The 19,750-nt window shown below is 38.5% G+C and overlaps 1 protein-coding gene across 3 annotated transcripts; it reads right to left on the reverse strand.

The window, feature by feature from the left end:
* Positions 1–946: 946 nt before the first annotated feature.
* Positions 947–18,283, reverse strand: impa1 (inositol monophosphatase 1). Of its 3 annotated transcripts, XM_048596295.1 has the most exons (10): positions 18,015–18,283; positions 15,865–15,899; positions 14,597–14,694; positions 11,516–11,649; positions 10,930–11,034; positions 10,637–10,682; positions 9,608–9,716; positions 7,210–7,318; positions 2,558–2,709; positions 947–1,663 (listed from the first exon to the last, which is right to left on the reverse strand). In XM_048596295.1, exons 3-10 carry the CDS (start codon positions 14,675–14,677, stop codon positions 1,545–1,547), a joined length of 855 nt encoding a protein of 284 aa, XP_048452252.1. In that variant the 5' UTR covers positions 14,678–14,694; positions 15,865–15,899; positions 18,015–18,283; the 3' UTR covers positions 947–1,544. The 3 variants fall into 3 exon arrangements, with proteins under 3 accessions (XP_048452252.1, XP_020376086.1, XP_048452253.1); XM_020520497.2 differs by lacking the exon at positions 15,865–15,899; XM_048596296.1 differs by lacking the exons at positions 15,865–15,899; positions 18,015–18,283 and adding an exon at positions 15,382–15,730.
* Positions 18,284–19,750: the final 1,467 nt, after the last annotated feature.

Genomic DNA, 19,750 nt, shown 5'->3' on the forward strand with positions numbered 1-19,750 from the left:
TTGCAAAGAGGTGTGGATGAAATTAAGGAGAATTCAGCTGAAAGCATTTGTCACGAGTTTCAAAATACCTAGACGTTTCCACATTCTTAGAAAAAATGATTTTACATTTGTATCAGTTCCATTTATTATATACAGAGGGGTAGAGTTTCCACTTGCGTGCATTGGTTTTCCCAACACAATTCACCCAAAATCAAAACAATACTCAAAAGATCACTGTATTGCAAGTGCAAGCTACATTCAGTGAAAATTAAATTTCTATGATCATTTATACTAATTTTAAAAACACTGAACTAGAAACCAATCACATCCATAACATGGCTGTAACCTCTGGTGAATTATTCACTTTTGGGAGTGTTCATTTCCAGGTCTTTGAAGAGGTTCTAAAAATTAAGTTTGATGTTTGTGGGCACAAGGACATTAATACATTTTATTCTTCATAAGAGTTGTAGAGTCATAGAGCAGGAAACAGGCCGTTTGGCCTAAATCCTCCATACTGACTTCAAGTGAAAGCCAAAATCTGTTTCTGCCTGTCGAAAGGTACCTCAGGAAAGTCCAGGCAAGAGTGATCCTCTGGATTAGCTCCAAGTCAGACAGGAATTTCTCAACACTTTCCCTCACAAACGGGCTCTCTAGAGATATTTCACCATTTTGGGTGGGATGCAGATTTCATATTTTGTGATGCACACTGTATCACAGTTCTGTGATATAGGCTGAATGGATCCAAGCCACTTTATCTCTCTGTCAATGTTCATACGTTTTATAAGTAGGCAACTGTGTATTGTATGAATAACCAACAAATTATCCTTTATATTTTTGGGAATTCATTTTCATTATCCTAAACTCAGATTATTCATATGTTGACTGGACACTGAGTAAAGTGCTTATTTCTTGTGATAAACACAAGTTCAGCTATATTAAATCAAACTACATAAAGTTAGAACTCAAATACAAAGAATATCTTCTAAAACAATTTATTTCATATGTACCATTTTAACAGTCCAATTTTATTGCTCCATGATAAAATTTGTACTTGTCAATATAAAAATAAATTTGATTAGAAACTTAAGAAAACAGTTATTAAAATGGGTGCAATTTTAGACAAAATTTATGTCAATTAGCTGCAATTCTGCATTGCAACCAACGCAGAAACTCTACCCCAAAATAATATGTTTATTGCATTCAATTTATGCTCTCATCAACATTCATTATCGAAACAATTAAGGAATATGTTCATATACTTCAAAAGATAGCAAGTGAGGAAATGTCCACATGGACCACTGGTAGCAATAATTCAAATTCTAGTTGCATTTGAATCCATCAGTTTCTGATCAGCTTCCACAGAAGCCGGAAATTCTTTTATTGTAAGATATTGATGAATATCGCATTACAGTACAAGGTACATCGACTACTGAAATTGAAGTTCATCAATTCCACCTGATGAGTTCAAAGGTATTCCTATTACATTTGCAAATGAAAGACTGAAAATCTATTTAAATTGGAGTAAATGTATTAAAAAAAAAAAACTGGTATTGAGAAATACATTCTCATTCCTTCTGATCATCTCTCTGAAAGGGGATTATCTGCACTTCTTTTGCTATTCTCTCTGCAATGGCTCTGCTACTTGCAGCAATCACTCTGCATGACATCAGATCAAATGGTCCTCCTGAAAGGATAAAACAAAGTGTCATGAAAAGAAGAGGGATATAACAATGTGTTCTCACGGTTGTAGGTGATCTTTAAAATTTGACTCAAAATAACCTTTAAAGACATCAAGTTAAGAATAGATTAAAATGGTGACATTATCTATAATTCTAACAGCAATGCATAAGACTCCAGCAGATAATGGATTTTCTTCCAAAGATTATTAGTGTACTTGCAATTTTATACTGTGTTGCATGTATGAAATGAGGAAAACACGCTGCAATTATATAGCACTGTTATAAAGAAAGCCATCCTAATGCATAATCAGAAAAAAGCTGCTGAGTCAAACAATCAGATTTTAACAGCTTGCTCAGAGAGGAGCTCAACACGGACAGGGTTTTTAAATTTTGAGGCACTGGGAGCCCTGGAACTATTATAAGTCAATGAAGATGGGAGCGATGTTGAGCAAACCATTATATCAGCATCAGGGTTTCTGATTATGTGAAGCTTACTATGGATTGGAAGCCTTTCAGCAGAGCACTGGAATAGACAAGGCATGGATGAATATGGTACTGGGACTGGTCTGGGGACAGCACTGGAGGAATTCAAGTTTGATAAATTCATCTGGAATTGAAATCTGGTCCCAGTAATGGGTTCACTAGTTTCCTTTCAGGTAAGGAAATCTACCATCCTTTCCTGGTCTGGCCTATGTATGATTCCAGACCCACAAAAAAATGTGGTCGACTCTTAACTACCCTCTGGGTATTACCTAGCAAGACACTTGGTTCAAATTTGCTAAATCTGAAAGTACTTTTGTTTTTATAAAAATGATTTGAATCCATTCATATTATCAAAAAATCCATGCTGACAAGTTCAAATTGTGTGCATTAACAGTGAGCAGTTGTCCCAAAACTACCTGATATATCCAGCACAACACCACCAGCCTCCAAAACGATTAGTGTAGCTGCTGCCATATCCCAGCAGTGAATACCCATCTCATAGTAGGCATCAGCACCACCAGTTGCCACCATGCACATGTTTACAGCTGCAGTTCCCAGAGCTCGAACTCTAAAATACATTCATGAAATATTTAAAAGAATGGAAGTCAAAACATCTTTTCCACATACTAATGCGAGAGTTCTCTGAACGAATAGCATTCACGACTACTTACCTGCAAGGTTTGGAACAACTTATAGTTCTGTAGCACATTTAGCGTAAAGTGTTAAAATGGACTTAACAGGAGCTTTATAACATCAAGCACACCAGGAGGTAATAGGTTAAATTGCTAAAAGCTTAGTCATAGAGTGTGGTTTTAAGGAGTGTCATAAGCAAGGATAGAAAAGTGGAGAGAGGAAATTCCAGAGCACAGGGCCTAGGCAACCAATGACACGGCCACCAATGGTGTAACAATTTAAATCAGAGACACTCCAGAAGCCAGAATTAGATTAGTGCAGATATCTCAGAGTTATGGGACTAGATGAGATTACAAAGATAGGGAGGAGCAAAGCCATAAAAGGGGACATTTTCAGGATGGCAACCTGTAATAGTGAAGGACCACAGGTATCAATGCTGGGGCCACAATTAATTACAATATATATTATAACTTGGATGAGGAAAGCAAAGATTGTGGATAGTGCATAAATAGGTGGAAGCCGAGTGCTGAGGATGTGTTGGGGCAGCCCATGACTAAAGGTGACAAAAATGGCTGCCTGTAGATTTTTAGCTAACATAAAAGTGGCATACAATTTTTTGTAAACTGAAGCAACGGCTGTTTAGTATTAAAGTGAGAACATAAATTAGGATAAATGTAGCTTTGTGGATTGGATAAATTCAAGGTAACAAGACTGAGATAGCACAAAAAAAATCTTACAATTAATACACAAAGAGTCCTATTATGAACACACAGCTGCAGATCTTTGTACAGAGACAGTTTGATAAAGAATAACCTTGAAAGGATAAGAGACATCTAGTAACAACCAGCGCGAAGTTTGTAGTTTAGCAAGAACCAGAAGAAAAGGATGATCCCACAATAATCAAGTCTATTCAGGTAACTGTCATTATATGTTACACATACCTATATGAGTATTGTGAAATTAAAAATGCAATGTACAAACTAACATGAAGGGATTTAGCTGAATTCTTATGAGCAGTCAACCTTGGACAGTGAAAGAGGCCCACTTCATTGGCAGGGAAGATGAAGCAATAAATGGTATAAACAGACAACCTTTAAGAGAGCACCAAGACACACATAGCGTGGTAGGGGACTATAAAGAGGTTGTAAAACATGGTTAGTGTGAATTCAAGAAAGTAAATAATTGCAACTTCTCTGCTTAGCAAGTAGCCTAGATTATGACAAACACAAATCATATGATAGGGTTAAAGATAAGGTCATGTCCTGCTGAATCCAAATAAGTTTATTTTGATGACTTGTAAAGCTGTGAAACTCATTGAATTTCATCCTTACCAGTGGAATTTGAATATGTGCTATCTTGTTTGGTGGGGAAAACTAGTGTGAAAGGTATTTGAAGTCAAGACTGTTGGGTCCAGCTGAGAGTCAAACTTCTGTTTTGAACCCACCTACAGCATACGGGTAGAAGAAGTAATAGAGTTATACAACAGGGAAATAGACCCTTCGGTCCAACTCTTCCATGCTGACCAGACATCCTAAATTGATCCAGTCCCATTTGCCAGTGTTTGGTCCACATCCTACTAAATCCTTCCTATTCATATACCCATCCAGATGCATTTTCAAATGTTGTAATTGTACCAGCCTCCACCACTTCCTCTGGCAGCCTACTCCAAATATGCAATTCTGATGCTATCCATACTAAAAGCAACAAAATACCTTCAATCCATTCCTCAAGTATGATTTATTGATTTATTGATGTCTTGCAAGCTCAAACAAAGCTCCTTTCTTTGGCAAACCCACGCTTAGTCATTTATTTTTGCAAGTCTTCAGCCAATGAAATCCACTCCATGTGATATCAAGAAATGCCTGGAAAAAATGGATACTGCAAGATGGAACCTGACAAGATTCCGGAATAGACTTGTGCTCCAGAACTTGCCTCACTCCTAGCCAAGCTATTTCAATACAGTTACCACACTGGAATTAACTCGACAATGTGGAAAATTGCCCAGGTATGCCCTGCTCATAAAAAGCAGGACAAATCAGTAAAATGATGGAAGGGATTGTCAACATTGCTATCAATCAATTGTCCACTTGATTAGCAATAACCAGCTCACTGATGTCCAGTCTGGGCTCTGCAGGGCCAGTCAACTCCTGACCTCATTACAGCCTTGGTTCAAATGTGGGAAAAATAGCTGAATTCCAGTGCTGAGGAGAGAATGACAGTTCTTGTCATTGAGACCACATTTCAACAAGTGTGATGTCAAAGAGCCCAGACAAAACTGGAATTAATGGGAATCAGGGTCAGAACTCTCCCAAAGTTGGAGTGATGACTAGCACAAAGAAAGATAGTTGTGGTTGTTGGACGATGTCATCTCATCTCCAGGACACCCTTGCGGGAACTCTCAGGATCACGTCTTAGGTCCAACCATACTCAGCTATCATAAGGTGAGAAATGGGAAGTTCACTGATGATAGCACAATGCTCAGCACCATTCGCAACTCTTTATCTAGACAATATCCAGATTTGGGTTGACAAGTGGCAAGTAACAGTTGTGCCAAACAAGTGCCAGGCACTGACCACCTCCAAAAGAGCAGAATCTAACCACTGCCCCTTTATATTCAATGATGTTGTCATCACTGAATCTCCAGATATTAACATCCTAGGCATTACCACTGACCTGAACTTTCCACATAACCACAATGGCTACAAGAGCAGATCACAGGCTACTAATCCCACAGCAAGTAACTCAGCTCTTTAACCTGCAAAGACATCTGTCTACAAGGTACAAGACTGGAGTGTGATGGAACACTCTCCACTTGCTGGAATGACAGCAACTCCAACAATACCCAAGATGCTTGACACCATCCTGCACAAAGCAGCACTTGACTGGCACCACAACCACAAACATTCAGTCACCACCACTGACACCCAGTAACAGCAGTGTGTGCTATCTACACATTGCACTGCACTGTAGAAATTCAGCAAGGCTCCTTCAACATCATCTTCCAAAATCACACCCACTTCCATCTGGAAGTTTAGGGCAGCAGATATATGGGAACACCCCACTTGCAAGTTTCCCTCCAAGTCTCTCACCATCCTGACTTGGAAATAAATCACCATTCCTTTAGTGTCACTGGATCAAAATCCTGGACCTCCCACCCACTTACCTACAGCAAATAGACTGCAGCTCACCACCACCTTCAAGGGCAACAATAAATGCTGGCCCAGACAGTGATACCTACATCCCAGTGGATGATTACTGAAAAAAACCCTGAACACTTTTGGCCTCAATAACAACTGAACTCAAATCAAATTCTCACATGAAATATATTCAAACATCGGCCTCTAGAAGGCCAAGTGTGTCCTGGATTTCAACACTGCTGCTTTACCGAGAGATTCACTCACCAAACACATATGGCACATTCCTGGACGGTACTTACGAAAAATCAGCTCACATCATTCAGTTTACCCCACCTCTCAAAGCTCTCTTCCCTTTTCTCCTGCCGCCATCTAGTCATGGCGCAGCATGTTGGCTCAGTAATTAGCACTGCTGCCTCACAGCGCCAGAGACCCAAGTTCAATTCTAGCTTCGGACGACCATCTGTGTGGACTTTGCACATTCTCCCTGTGTCTATGTTGGTTACCTCCGGGTACTTCAATTTCCTCCAACAGTTCGAAGCTGAACAGGTTAGGTGGATTGGCCATGCTAAATTGCCCATAATGTCCAGGGATGTGCAAGCTAGGTGAATTAATCATGGGAAATGTAGGGATAGGGTAAGGGAGGTGGATACTCTTCAGAGGGTTTGTATGGACTCAATGTGTTGAATGGCCTGCTTCTATACTGTAGTGATTCCATGATTCTCCATTTGTCTCACAAATTCTAAAAACACCTTCCGCCACACATGTATTGTCAATGCTGATATCAGAAATCATTTGTTTTCCATGACAGATCTTCTCGTAATTTGCTACCAACTCAAAACTCCATTCTCCCCCACTTCTTGATTTATAACAATGATTTTGTCCTCTTCCCAACTTCATTTTTCGCAGAGTAAAATTGACAGACTTCTAACCATCATAAATTATATTCTGAAGGTTTTTAAAATTCAAGTTTGGTGTCATCTATTCAGTTTGTCCTAAGGTACCAGTACTCTCTACCCTCTTACTTTTAACACACACCTCAATGTTGGATTTGTGATGACTAAAACACATTTTCAGTAGGACCTCAACAGTCAGTAATAAGTAGGGGACGCTCACCCACAAGTCTAGACTAGACTGGAACTCTGGTCTCAGAAGTGTAACCTTAGTTCATTCTAGGAGTTTCTAGCAAAGAAAACTGTAAACGTTTCATCTGTTCCAGCTAAAGCTTTAGCTGAATGAACTACGGTCCCCAAACATAGAAGTTTGCTCTCACAAATGACGCAAGAAGTAATGACACCTACCCATGGCTTGGAATAGAGATTAGTTTTTCCATGTTTGAAAGGACCGTCTTCAAAACTTCAGGTGTGCGATTTGATCCAAGCTCAGTTACTATAAGAGCTTTGCTGATGTCTACAAATTTAAAAGGCAAATTATTATTCAATTAAAAGTGTGGCATAATGAATATCAACTTATTGCAAATCTGCTCCTGCGCATGGATACACACAGCTTCTCAGCAACTTGTAAATGATGCATCAGCATTAACCTGACTTATAAGGCTAATTCACACTCCCTAATTCCCTTGTGGATTATTATACTCTTGATATACTCTACATATTCGATTTTTTTCTGTAGTTGACACCATCCAGGACAAAGCAGCCTGCTTGTGGACCACATTCACAAACATCCACTCCCTCCACCACCAACATCAGCAAGATACATTGCAGATATTCACCAAAGATTCTTAGACAGCACCTTCCAAACCAATGATCACTTCCATCTAGAAGGACAAAGGCAGCAGATACACTGGGGAAGTGATGGCCTCGTGGTAATACCACTGGACTGTTAATCCAGAGACCCAGATAACATTCTGGTAACCCGGGTTCGAAAGTTTGAATCCTGCCATGGCAGTTGGTGGAATTTGAATTCATAATAAATATCTGGAATTAAGAATCTAATGGTAACTGTGAATCAATTGTCAATTGTTGGAAAAATCCATCTGGTTCACTAATGCCCTTTAGGGAAGGAAACTGCCATCCTTAACTGGTCTGGCCTACATGTCACTCCAGACCCACAGCAATGTGGCTGACTCTTAACTGCCCTTTGGGCATTTAGGGATGGGCAATAAATGCTGCCTAGCCAGCGATGTCCTTACCACGACTGGCAAGTTCCCCTCCAAGCCATTCACTATTCTGCCTTGGGAATATTCTTCCCTCACTGTTACTGGGTCAAAATCTTGGAATTTCTTCCCTAACAGCATTGTGGCTCTACCTATAGCACATGGACCACAGAGGTTCAAGGTGGCAGCTCACCACCACCTTCTCAAGGGCAACTAGAGAAGGGCAATAAATGCTTACATCCACTTCCCACAAGGGGATTAAAAAAAGTTGACCTCTACAAGCAACTAAATCTACCAAGACTCTAACGACATTGTTTTATTAGTTTATCAATTTTTGGACAAAGATCAGTAAAGGGTGAAAAGAAAATTAGTACTATAATATGATCTGAGAACTATAATATAAATAAACAAATAAATAAAATCTCACATTAACGTGTCTCATTATAATACTGTTTGTGGGACTTTACTGTAAGCAATTGGGATACAGTGTTAACCTACATAACAGGGACAGCCTTAAATCATATCCCTGAGATACAGCCACATCTATTGCCTCTTTAGCCTAAATCAAAGCAACATTTCTACTTACTTTCTATTATAGCAGTTCCAGTGATGATGGTGTTCGCACAGTTGGCTTGTCAGATATAGAATTTCAGAATGAACTACACTTTAAAAAGTGATTCATTGGTACAGAAATACTACTGGACATCCTGAGAATATGTGCTACGTAAAGGAACAGTAATCCACCCGAAATAAATTTCCATTTGGGATGCAAGAAATTGAACTCTAACCACAAGGTCAAGTCTTAACAGTGTCATTATTTTGTACAGGAATCACTGTGGAGACAGAATATCTACATCTGCATGGATGAATGTAAATCAATAGCTACTCACAAAAGAAGCCTGCAATTAAAAAAAGATGCATATAAATCTATGACACATTAGGAATTGACAAATATGCATATGAAAGCAACTACATCAATTCCCACTCTGCAAAGTATTCCAGATACTGCACTACAGAGGGGACAAAACATATCCCACTAACTTTCTGCCTGTGATAATTTACAACGGCTCGTAGAGAGGTATTTACAAATTGTCTGTGTTGTCTAGGCAATGGCTAAAGATTTTTAAATTAAAACATTCTTTTGCATCCCCAAAACATGGGAGAAACATCTTATCTGAGAACAAAGACAGACTGAGTTTTGTCTCTGTTGTATCTAATGTCACCAAGCAAGAAGCAATCAAATCCACGATGCTACTTCAAAATCAACACTACAATTTTAATAAGCATTATTTTAAAATTCAAAAGGTAATCACATTTCCAATATAATTAAAATTATGAAGGTTGAAATTCAAATCTGCTATCTGACATAATTTTGAACATCACCGTGCATGACTCCACCCTATTTTCCTTTTTCCTCTACCTAATTCCATCTTTAGGCAGCCATGTCTTCAATGACCATTTCATTCCTGAAGCCTCAACATGAGGGAGTCTCAAACTCACTCTTCATAATTACTTACCAAAGATACCATACCAATTTACCATCCTTGCAACCAGAAGCAATCCAAAAATACTAACTAACTCACCTTCTTGTCCGGACACTTTCAGTCGTTTCCCATTGCAGAACGCACCTTGCCCTTTTCGAGCTGTGTACATCTTGTCTTCCACACAGCTATATACAATACCAATTTCAGTCTACATGCAATAAACAGAAAATGGGAGACTCAGTACATTAGAAAATCTATTAGCTTCATCTTTTAAAATTACCATGTGGAATTCAAAAAATAAATATGGAGATACAATTTAATAATGACTTGCATTTATAAAGTGATTTTAACACAGTAACAAATACAAAGCTGCTTCACAGTAAATTAATCAGGTAAAATCTGATACCAACCAAAAAAAGTTGGCATTGTAGCCAGTAGCCGAATGTTTTGTCAAGGAGTAACATAAAATGATAAAACAATTTACTGAGGGAACTCCAGACCCTAGATTTGACTAGTTGTAGACACAGCCACCAATGGCAGGATAAGGTGAGAGGGAATTCACAACAGGCTTGTGTTAGAGGAATGCAGAGTTCATGGAGGGTTGCAGAACAAGGAGGAGGACGAGATATTAAAAAAGACAGAAAAGATCACAAGAAGAAGGAGGAGTGTAGACCAATCAATTTCTCAAGCATCCTCCATCATTCAATATGGCCGAATGCTGATATTCTCACTCATTTCCACTCTCCCACTAATAGCCCCAAATCTTTCAATTCCCTGTAACACAAAAACTCCATGTTAAATTTAGCCAATAATGGAGCATCTATAACACTCTTGGATAGAGAATTCTAAAGATTCACAACCCTAAAGATAATATGATTCAAGGTCAAGGAGAGTTTAAATACAGAAAAAGAGAATTTTAAATTTGAGTCACTCTTGGACAGGATGCCAATACAGGCAAGAAATAGTTCATCCCAATAAGTGTGAAATATGTAGCATGTCACATACATTAAAACTTTCTCGCTGCTTACAATTGTCTCAATTGCTTCTCAATGTTAAATCATTCATACACTGATAGCAGAATATGTTCAGAGCAAAATAATTAAAATGAATACATGATGTATGTGTTACCTGTTTGTTCACAGAAAAGCCAATAGATACTGCTACAAAAGGAAACCTGAAAAAACAGAATTATTTCAGTTCAATGAACAATATCCACTTTTGTTAATTTCCCATCAATCATCTTAAAGTCTCCAAATAAAACGTTTTAGAGCTTCATTGGTGATACTTAGAAATAATGAACCATATTTAGACAACATTCCTCAAGCGCATTCTAGAAAATCAACTTCAATTTAATCGGATCAACACAGCTCTAAACTGCACACTTGTCCAAAAGCACAGGCTTTCCCAGCCAAATATCATACCTATGGACAAAATTAGTAGTTCCATCAATGGGATCAATTATCCATGTTGGATTATCCGTAAGCATACTTGCTGCTCCATCTGCAACTGACTCTTCACCAATAAAACTGAAATAAAGTTACAGCAAGGTATTAAACTTTCAACCATTCTGTAGTTTATTGCAAATCTGCAGAATTTCCACATTTCACCAGCTATCACCAACAAGTACTTTCTTCATGTTATCATGTTAAAGCCTTGAAAGCAAGTTCTCAAAATACTCATAATCAAACTAGGTCATACATTTTCACTAAAAAAAATTAATGTGAGTTTATGTCAGCAGTTTCTTTACGAAAAAATAGGTAAAAAAGATTGCAATAGTCTTTGCAAAATATCTCTTTCTTCATGAAATTATAAGGTTTTGTTCAGAGCACAGAGAATATACAAAATATCGATTAACACTGGTATAAAGGCATTTCATCCCAAACTACTGTGTATGCACAAAATTTCATTTGGAAACATAGAAATGAGCATATTTTTTGTATTACATTAATTGGCTGCAGTAATGATTACTATTTCGCCTCCCACTCAGATTATTACAATATTCTTTACCTGTGAGAAGGAAACTTCTTCTTTAGCGTGCCTATTATCATTTTCTCAACATTTTGATCAGTTTCGGTCACCAAGTCTGCAGGAGAGCTTTTAACCTGAACATTCTTTTCTTTTCTCAAAGCATCACAAATAACCTAAAATAATAAGTAATTTAATGAAAAATAGTGAACAGAATTCCATGAAACTCTCTCATTTTCTCTGTTATTCAACCTTGCAGTTTCCTACAGGAACAGAATTTGCATTTCAGCTTATAGTCATAGAGTCATACAGCATGGAAACAGACTCTTCAGTCCAAGCTGAACTAAACTATTCCCACATGCCTACTCCTGGCCCATATCACTCCAAAAATTTCCTATTCATGTGCTTATCCAAATATCTTTTAAACATTGTAATTGTACCCACATCCACCACTTCCTCTGGAAGTTTATTCCACACACAAAAGACCCTCTGTGTAAAAAATTTTCTCCTCATGTCTTTTTAAATCTCTCTCCTCTCACCTTAAAAACATATCCCCTAGCCTTGAAATTCCCCATCCTAGGGAAAAGACAACCACCATTAACTCTTGAAAATAAAATATCTTCACTTTTTCCTCCATCATATAAGTATTTTTCTCCCTAATATTAATACTTCTGCCTCAACTTGGCATTTTCTAAAGATTTGACAAAATTAAACATTTAGCTTAGTTGGGCGGCACGGTGGCTCAGTGATTAGCAATGCTGCCTCACAGTGCTAAGGATCTGGGTTCAATTCCACCCTTGGGTGACCGTCTGTGTGGAGTTTGCACATTCTCCCCGTGTCTGCATGGGTTTCCTCCAGGTATTCCGGTTTCCTCCCACAGTCTAAAGACATGCAGGTTAGGTGGATTGGCCATGCTAAATTGTCCATGGTGTTCAGGAATGTGTAGATTAGGGAGATGGGTCTGGGTGGGATGCTCTGGGGGGTCGGTGTGGACTTGCTGGGCTGAAGGGCCTGTTTCCACACTGTAGGGATTCTATGACCTAGTTAAATAAGAAAAGTGCTCAACTAAACCTAGTGCAATTCAGCAAAGCTATTTGAGTGAACAATACATGTTCAAATTGCAAAAAATACACCAAACACACTATAATTGACAAAGTACACTAACCAAATAATCATCACAATAATAAAACTGGGAGTATCTTATTTGCACATTGCTTCAACATTATATGTGTGGATACTCCTGCACATTTATACATTAACAGCAAACCTATTTAAATACATATCCGGTTTTCACATATATTCCAAAATATATGAATCACACCATGTAAAATTTCAGCAGTTCAATGACTGATAAAGGCTGCTCCCTCTCAGAGTTGTGCAGTTATGCCAACCTCCTTTACATACATTAATTTTTTTTGGCTCAAATATTGCATGTTATGGGTGCTAAAAACAATTGGATTGGATTTTTAGGGGGCAGCTAATAGCAGAAGATGCAAAGTAGTAACACCATATCATATTACACCATATTATCAGTGGAGCAGTCGATCCTTTAAAATCACACTTCGGTCCAAATTGTCCATGCCGACCAGATATCCTAAACTGATCTAGTCCTATTTGCTAGCATTTGGCCCAGATCCCTCTAAACCCTTCTTATTCATATACCCATCCAGATGCCTGTTAAATGTTGTAATCGTACCAGCCCCTACCACTTCCTCTGGCAGCTCATTCCACATACGCACCACCCTCTGTGTGAAAAAGCTGCCCCTTAGGTCCCTTTTAAGTCTTTTCCCTCTCACCTTAAACCTATGCCATCTAATTTTGGACTCCCCCACCCCGGGGAAAAGACCTTGTCTATTTATCCAATCCATTCCCCTCACAATTTTATAAACCTCTATAAGGTCACCCCTCAGCCTGCGACGCTCCAGGGAAAACTGCCCCAGCCTATTCAGCCTCTCCCTATAGCTCAAACCCTCCAACCCTGGCAATATCCTTGTAAATCTTTTCTGAATCCTTTCAGGTTTCACAACATCCTTCATGCAGCAGGGAGACCAGAATTGCACGCAGTATTCCAATAGTGGCCTCATCAATGACATTTACAGCTGCAACATGACCTCCCAACTCCTATACTCAATGCACTGACCAATAAAGGCCAGCGTACCAAACGCCTTCTACACTATCCTATCTACATGTGACTCCTAGTTTTTATTTATTGAAGTTGTAGTCATGGTTTCCATTGGGTTTAGTTGCTAATGTATTAAAGTGAAGTTTATTGATTAGCAGTTTGAAATGGCAGTAGTCCATTAACGTTATCATTAAAATGACAACAATTCCAAGAGCCACTGTTAATATGCACACGTAGTGCAATCAAGAACACTTTGTCCATTCCCCAGTCAAGCCTTGGGAGGTTAATGGAAAAGCTGATGCTTCACCAGCCAGAAAATTCATAGCAAAGTCAGCTAGAAGCTTTCTTCTTTCTGAGACGTCCAAAACTCAGGGTAAAAAGGACAACAGCTTGGCTAGAAAAATGACATAAAAGCCATGGAAGATTTTTCTGCCAAGAAGACTCTCATTCAAGGCACATGATGGAGGGACTGAATGTGAAATGACCACTGAAAAGGACTCAGTTACCTCACAGCTAGACAGAAGGGGACTGCACCCACATGATGCCCAATTTCACATCTCCCTTCCTCACCAGTTTGTCCTCTTATCCCACAGGAGTCTGTAAAATCCCAGACAATTATGTAGAAAGACAAAAAAATTTAAAGCTACATTTCCTGCCAAGGGAAGAAATCAAATCTATCCTCTCTCAGGTAGAATAATTTCTTGGAAACACAAATCTGTGCTCACAGAGCAAGGGAGTCTTTCAATTTTTACTTTGACGAAAGGCTTAAACTTCAGAAAAAAAAAAAAAGACTTTTGTTACAATTTATGAAGATTATGTTTTCATCCTGAGCTAGTATAATGGAACAAAGAAAAGCATAAGCTTAAAGTTATTTTATTACTTTATTTGTCCAGTTGAATGTTTAAAATTAGTCTTTTATTTCTCTAGACAATTTAGGATTTGTGGACAAGTGTTACTGATCTTAGAAAATTTGCAGAACTCAAATTTCATAATTTACTTACAGCCCCAGCTTCTCGGGCAATAGTAACTGCAACTTCCATACAATCTTGCCATGGATCTGATGCTGCACACTTGCTTGCCATCTTTCAACCGTGAATCCCTGTGTAAACAAAGTCATAATTTGAAAGAATTAATTTCTTCTGAGCAGTCATACAGCTCAAGCAAATCAGGTTATTTATCATCACTATAAGATTATTCATAGACAGACTCAAACTTATTCTGAGCTTATTAGTGGGAGATTTTAGCCAAGCTTTTGGAAAACACAAACAACAAATATTAATCAATACTAAAATTTACCACTGTACACAATAATATCCATCTTTTAAGGTTTTCTGTAATAGTGTCTTAGTGAATTCTGCCTATATACTTTTTCACTCATATTGCACAATCTTAAGCTGTGTAATTTTACTATTTATGAAGCTAACCACTGTGCTCTGTGTCGCAAGCTGTGTTATTAAATTCTACATTTGCTTTTGTATTGAGTAATAATATTTCCTGCACTGCAAGGTTTAAGAAAAACAAAATTCACTGACCAAATTTCATTTCTGTATTTTGAGGTTGCACATAATTTTGTCTAATCTGTACAGGATTCTGCACTACTTCATAATAATCTACTCCAATTGATAAATGTAAACAGAAAATCAGAGGCAACTTAAATAGTAAAGCAAGTCACAAAACTGGAGGATCTACGGACTTCTATAAATCACTTTATATGAAAATACAAATACAGAAGAAAAGTAGGCCAATCAGACCTTCAAGCATGCTTCTCCATTTAATAAGATCATACCTGATCTGATTATTCTACATTACTGTCCATCTTCAATAAGCAAAAGGGTGTAAAATGATCAATAATCTACTTCTGACATCAAAATATTTAAGGTCTCCACTTCCACCGCATTTTGTGGAAACGAGTTCTGAAAATTCATCACATCTCATGACCAATATTTGTTTTGCTGAAAAAAGAAACATTACCAAAGCTTTTCACCTTGTCCTCATCGGGAAAAACACAAGAATGATAAATCTTGAACAATTACAAGAATTGATACTACAGGAGAAAGTTGTGCCGATTGTATTTTTCATTCTGTCACAGGACATGAACATACTGGCAAGCTGACTCTGATTTAACCTCAACAACTTAGAGAAAAGAACAGTTGTCAAACTTGTAGACTGTGCATCAAACCTTCAGCAGTACATACAGTAAGCATGCACAAACGGGTTCAAGTATCTTTCCAAAGACTTGACAGTATAATCTGGGTCTGGACTTTCTTACCTGCTGCTTATTAAGGACTTATGTGCGGCTCGTATCTGTAAGAAATAAAAGTCCTTTTCTGACACAATGTTTACGATTCAACCAGATAGTGTTAATGGAGAAAAAAAATTCTATTTTAACATTTGTTGACAAGTTGAAAGTCATTATAATCTGTTCACATATTTTTCCATATACTTCGTTTAACTCTTGTAAAAGCTGTCATGCTTCAGGGAATTTGCTCAGTTGACCCATCCCATACATAACATTTTCATGAAGAGTGTTATTGTATAGCAGAAAGGATTTATGATGAACATTAACACATGCAAAGAACAGATTGTAGCGCACAGTGACATCAGCAAAGGTATGATGTAATTAGGGTCTAAGCTGGTTACATTTCTTGCACTAACAGGACATGCATACTTATAGGTAAATATTTGATGCAGTTTGCAATTCTGATGACTGTTTGTTTGTCTAAATTGGTGAAACTGTACACAGATTAGAGTCACCCATCAAAAGACATGGGAGCAACCTAAGCGTGGTTTTGTTGGTTTTACTCTCCATCTCTAATAGATAAGCAGATCACTTAACTTCATGTGAAGCAGTGTCAAAATTTTTAAACTGACTAGTGGCCTTGTAAGTGCTGTGTAAACTTGCAGGGAATTCTGTATTGGACTTTGCACTGAAATATTTCACCAAAGTTTATAGTCACATAATTATAATGTGTTGTGTATATGTTAAGTTGAGTTATAGGCTGAAATATTGACATTGGAAGGGGTGCAGAGGAGGTTCACTAGGTTGATTCTGGAGTTGAGAGGGTTGTCTTATGAGGATAGATTGAGTAGACTGGCACTATACTCATTGGAATTTAGAAGAATGATGGGGGATCTTATAGAAACATAAAATTATGAAGGGAATAGGTAATAGGGAGGTTGTTTCCAGTGGCAAGTGAAATTAGAACTTGGAGGCTTAGCCTCAAAATAAGAGGGAAGCAGATTTAGGACTGAGTTGAGGAGGAACTTCTTCACCCAAAGGGTTATTAATCTGTGGAATTCCCTGCCCAGAGAAGCAGTTGAGGTTACCTCATTGAATATTTTTAAGGCAAAGATAGATACATTTTTGAACGGTAAAGAAATTAAGGATTATAGTGAGTGGACCGGTTAGTGGAGCCAAGTCCATGAAAAGGTCAGCCATGGTCTTATTGAATGGCAGAGCAGGCTCAACAGGCCAGATGGGCTACTCCTACTCCTACTTCTTATGTCCTTAAATGCAACATGAACTTTCACGCTCTTTTACAAAATATTTAGTTCAGAGAACTTACTTTAGTCATTCACTTTTTGTTTCTTTGGAAATAATTCATCTACAGCTTTTACATTTCATGCCTAGCTAAATCAAACATAATTAACTGTTCCATTGAAAAGAATCACAAGCTTCTCTCCAGTAAGAAAAATGCAGTAATGTGTCTTTCTGTAACTAAAGAACAAATCACTAGCATCAGGATACTTGATACACTTTCTTTCTTTTAATAAGTGCAACACCCATGAGTCCTATCAAAGTCCTGTATAGTGTCTATGTCAGAGGGACTACAACAAATTAAGGTATCTCACCAATACTTTCTCACGGGCAAGAATGCTGGCCTTATTCATATCCCATGAAAGAATATAAAATGTATACATATTAAATATAACTTCTTTTTCATCAGGCTACAAAGTTGTTAGATAAATGTAATTCAATTCTTTGAATACAAATGGCTGTAAGCATCTCAATTCCTTGCTGCCAGGCCTGCTGTGTTCCTCCAGCTCCACACTGTTATCTCAGACTCCAGCATCCTCAGTTCTTACTATCTCCTTTTTAACCTGTCTGATTTTAATGCCTTTTGCAGAGCTCTGTTAACAGCCCAAGGTCAGGAAGCAATGACAGAAGCGGTTTGGAAGATTTTAGATCAATGTTGTCTTTTGAACCCTTTCATCCCCAACCGAGGACAAACAGACCGTTGAAAATTAAACAGACGAGCAGCAGTGGGAAAGCTCAGGATGGCCTTCAGCAAGGAATCCTTTACAGCTCAGAGAACGAAGCAGCCGTAAAAACACCTCCAACTAAACAGGACACGGAAGGTCCCGTCTGTCAGGCTGTAACTCGGGGACAGAATCATTTAATCCCAAGAGACATCTCACCCAAAGTCCGACTCCTTTCTGCTCCTCTTCCTCTGGTTCCTGCTCACTCAGATCCGATTCCTGTCTGCTTCTTCTTCCTGGGCTCTTGCTCACTCACTGCCGGCTCTGGTCTATTTCTCCTCCCAGGTTCTTGTTCACCCACCTCTTCCGGAATCAGCCAATGCTTATGTGCAAATAGAGGGACTGTCTCTAAATCTCCAATGGCAGAGAAACGCAGACCGTTCTAGCCTTAAACCTATCACCAAATTAGGCAAACGTAAGTTCAGTCGACGTTTATAACACAATCACTAGTGTGGTTAATTTCTTTTCTTCTGTGCTGCTCTTTGTTGACATAATCAAATTTTATTTCGATGCCCTTCAGCTCCCTTATGCACAGCCTTGTGTTTTCCATTAAAAGAAATCCTTTGTGCTCTATTTTAACCTATCCCTATAGAATTCCCTGCACCAGCAACACTTAGCCCAAACTCATAATTGACACTTGATTGCCACCTCCGTGACACTTTATGACACCTTCCGTGCCTTTAATGTTACTTCATTAATTGGATACTCCAAGCTGTACATTGTATATATTAGTAACGTACATTGCTTTCTGAGAGGCTTTATTTGCACTGTCAAGTGTTATTTTGAATCACTTTGACCTCTTCGTTCACCCACACGATCCAGCATATCTCTAGCTCTATTGCCCTTTCAAAATGTATTCCCTCACACAGATCACTGTGACTTGTGACTTGCCTGTCTTTGCGCTAACCTAAGTCTTCCCAAAGTCGTCTGTAATTCACCATGTTTACCAAACACTTTACCTTTGTGTCATCAGCAAACTTCATCGTGAAGGTCATCAACCTGAAGGGTTAACCCCTGTATTTCACTCCACAGACGTTGCTTTGAAATGCTCAGTTTCCAGCATTTTCTGTTTTGATATTTTATCATTTTGCTGCCCACATCCAAATCAATTAAATTTGGCAGAGTAACTCCTCACCTAACATCTTAGTTGTGTTCCCCAGAAGTACAACTTTAAACAGAACAATGTTTAGTGAATTATCCCATTAAAAAAAATGCTACATCAATTAATGTGTAAACTGGGATTAGGTTCCACATCGAATTTTGCCCCCGATCCTCTGTGAGTCGCTTTCGATTCCTTCATGATCTGTCCCAAATTTTCAGAAATTTTCTCTCCAATGCCTAACAAGTATCTCTTCAATTTCCCAGGGAGGTTTTCTGATGCCCAGCAAGTCTATTTTATCTGGATGTGGAAATAACGAATCAAGAGCACCTTTGAAGAGGATGGATGTGAGGCAGTGTCCACGACTGAAGCTGGCCTGATTGAAAGACTGAATGTGGCCAAACCATCTGGTAGCACTGTTGTTTTATTCTGCCAATGGCAATGAAGAGATGCACAAATCCAACACCTTGGACACGTAACTCCATGCCAACTACTCACAGGAATGGTTTAACAACAAAAACAGGCCCGAAAGAAAGGGTCTAGGCCCGAAACGTCAGCCTTCCTGCTCCTATGATGCTGCTTGGCCTGCTGTGTTCATCCAGCTCCACACCTTGTTATCTCAGATTTTCCAGCATCTGCAGTTCCTACTATCTCTGATACAATTTTAGAGTGGAACAAGGTTTGTAGGGCAACTTGATGGAGGGACAGTTATGGTCTCTGATTGTGGTGAAAAGGGGAAATAAAAGTTTGAAATTTTTAAGGGTTAATCCTATGTGAAATTTAGGACTGCTCCCCT

Source organism: Rhincodon typus, chromosome 4 (genome assembly GCF_021869965.1).
Source record: "Rhincodon typus isolate 14 chromosome 4, sRhiTyp1.1, whole genome shotgun sequence".
NCBI lineage: Eukaryota > Metazoa > Chordata > Chondrichthyes > Orectolobiformes > Rhincodontidae > Rhincodon > Rhincodon typus.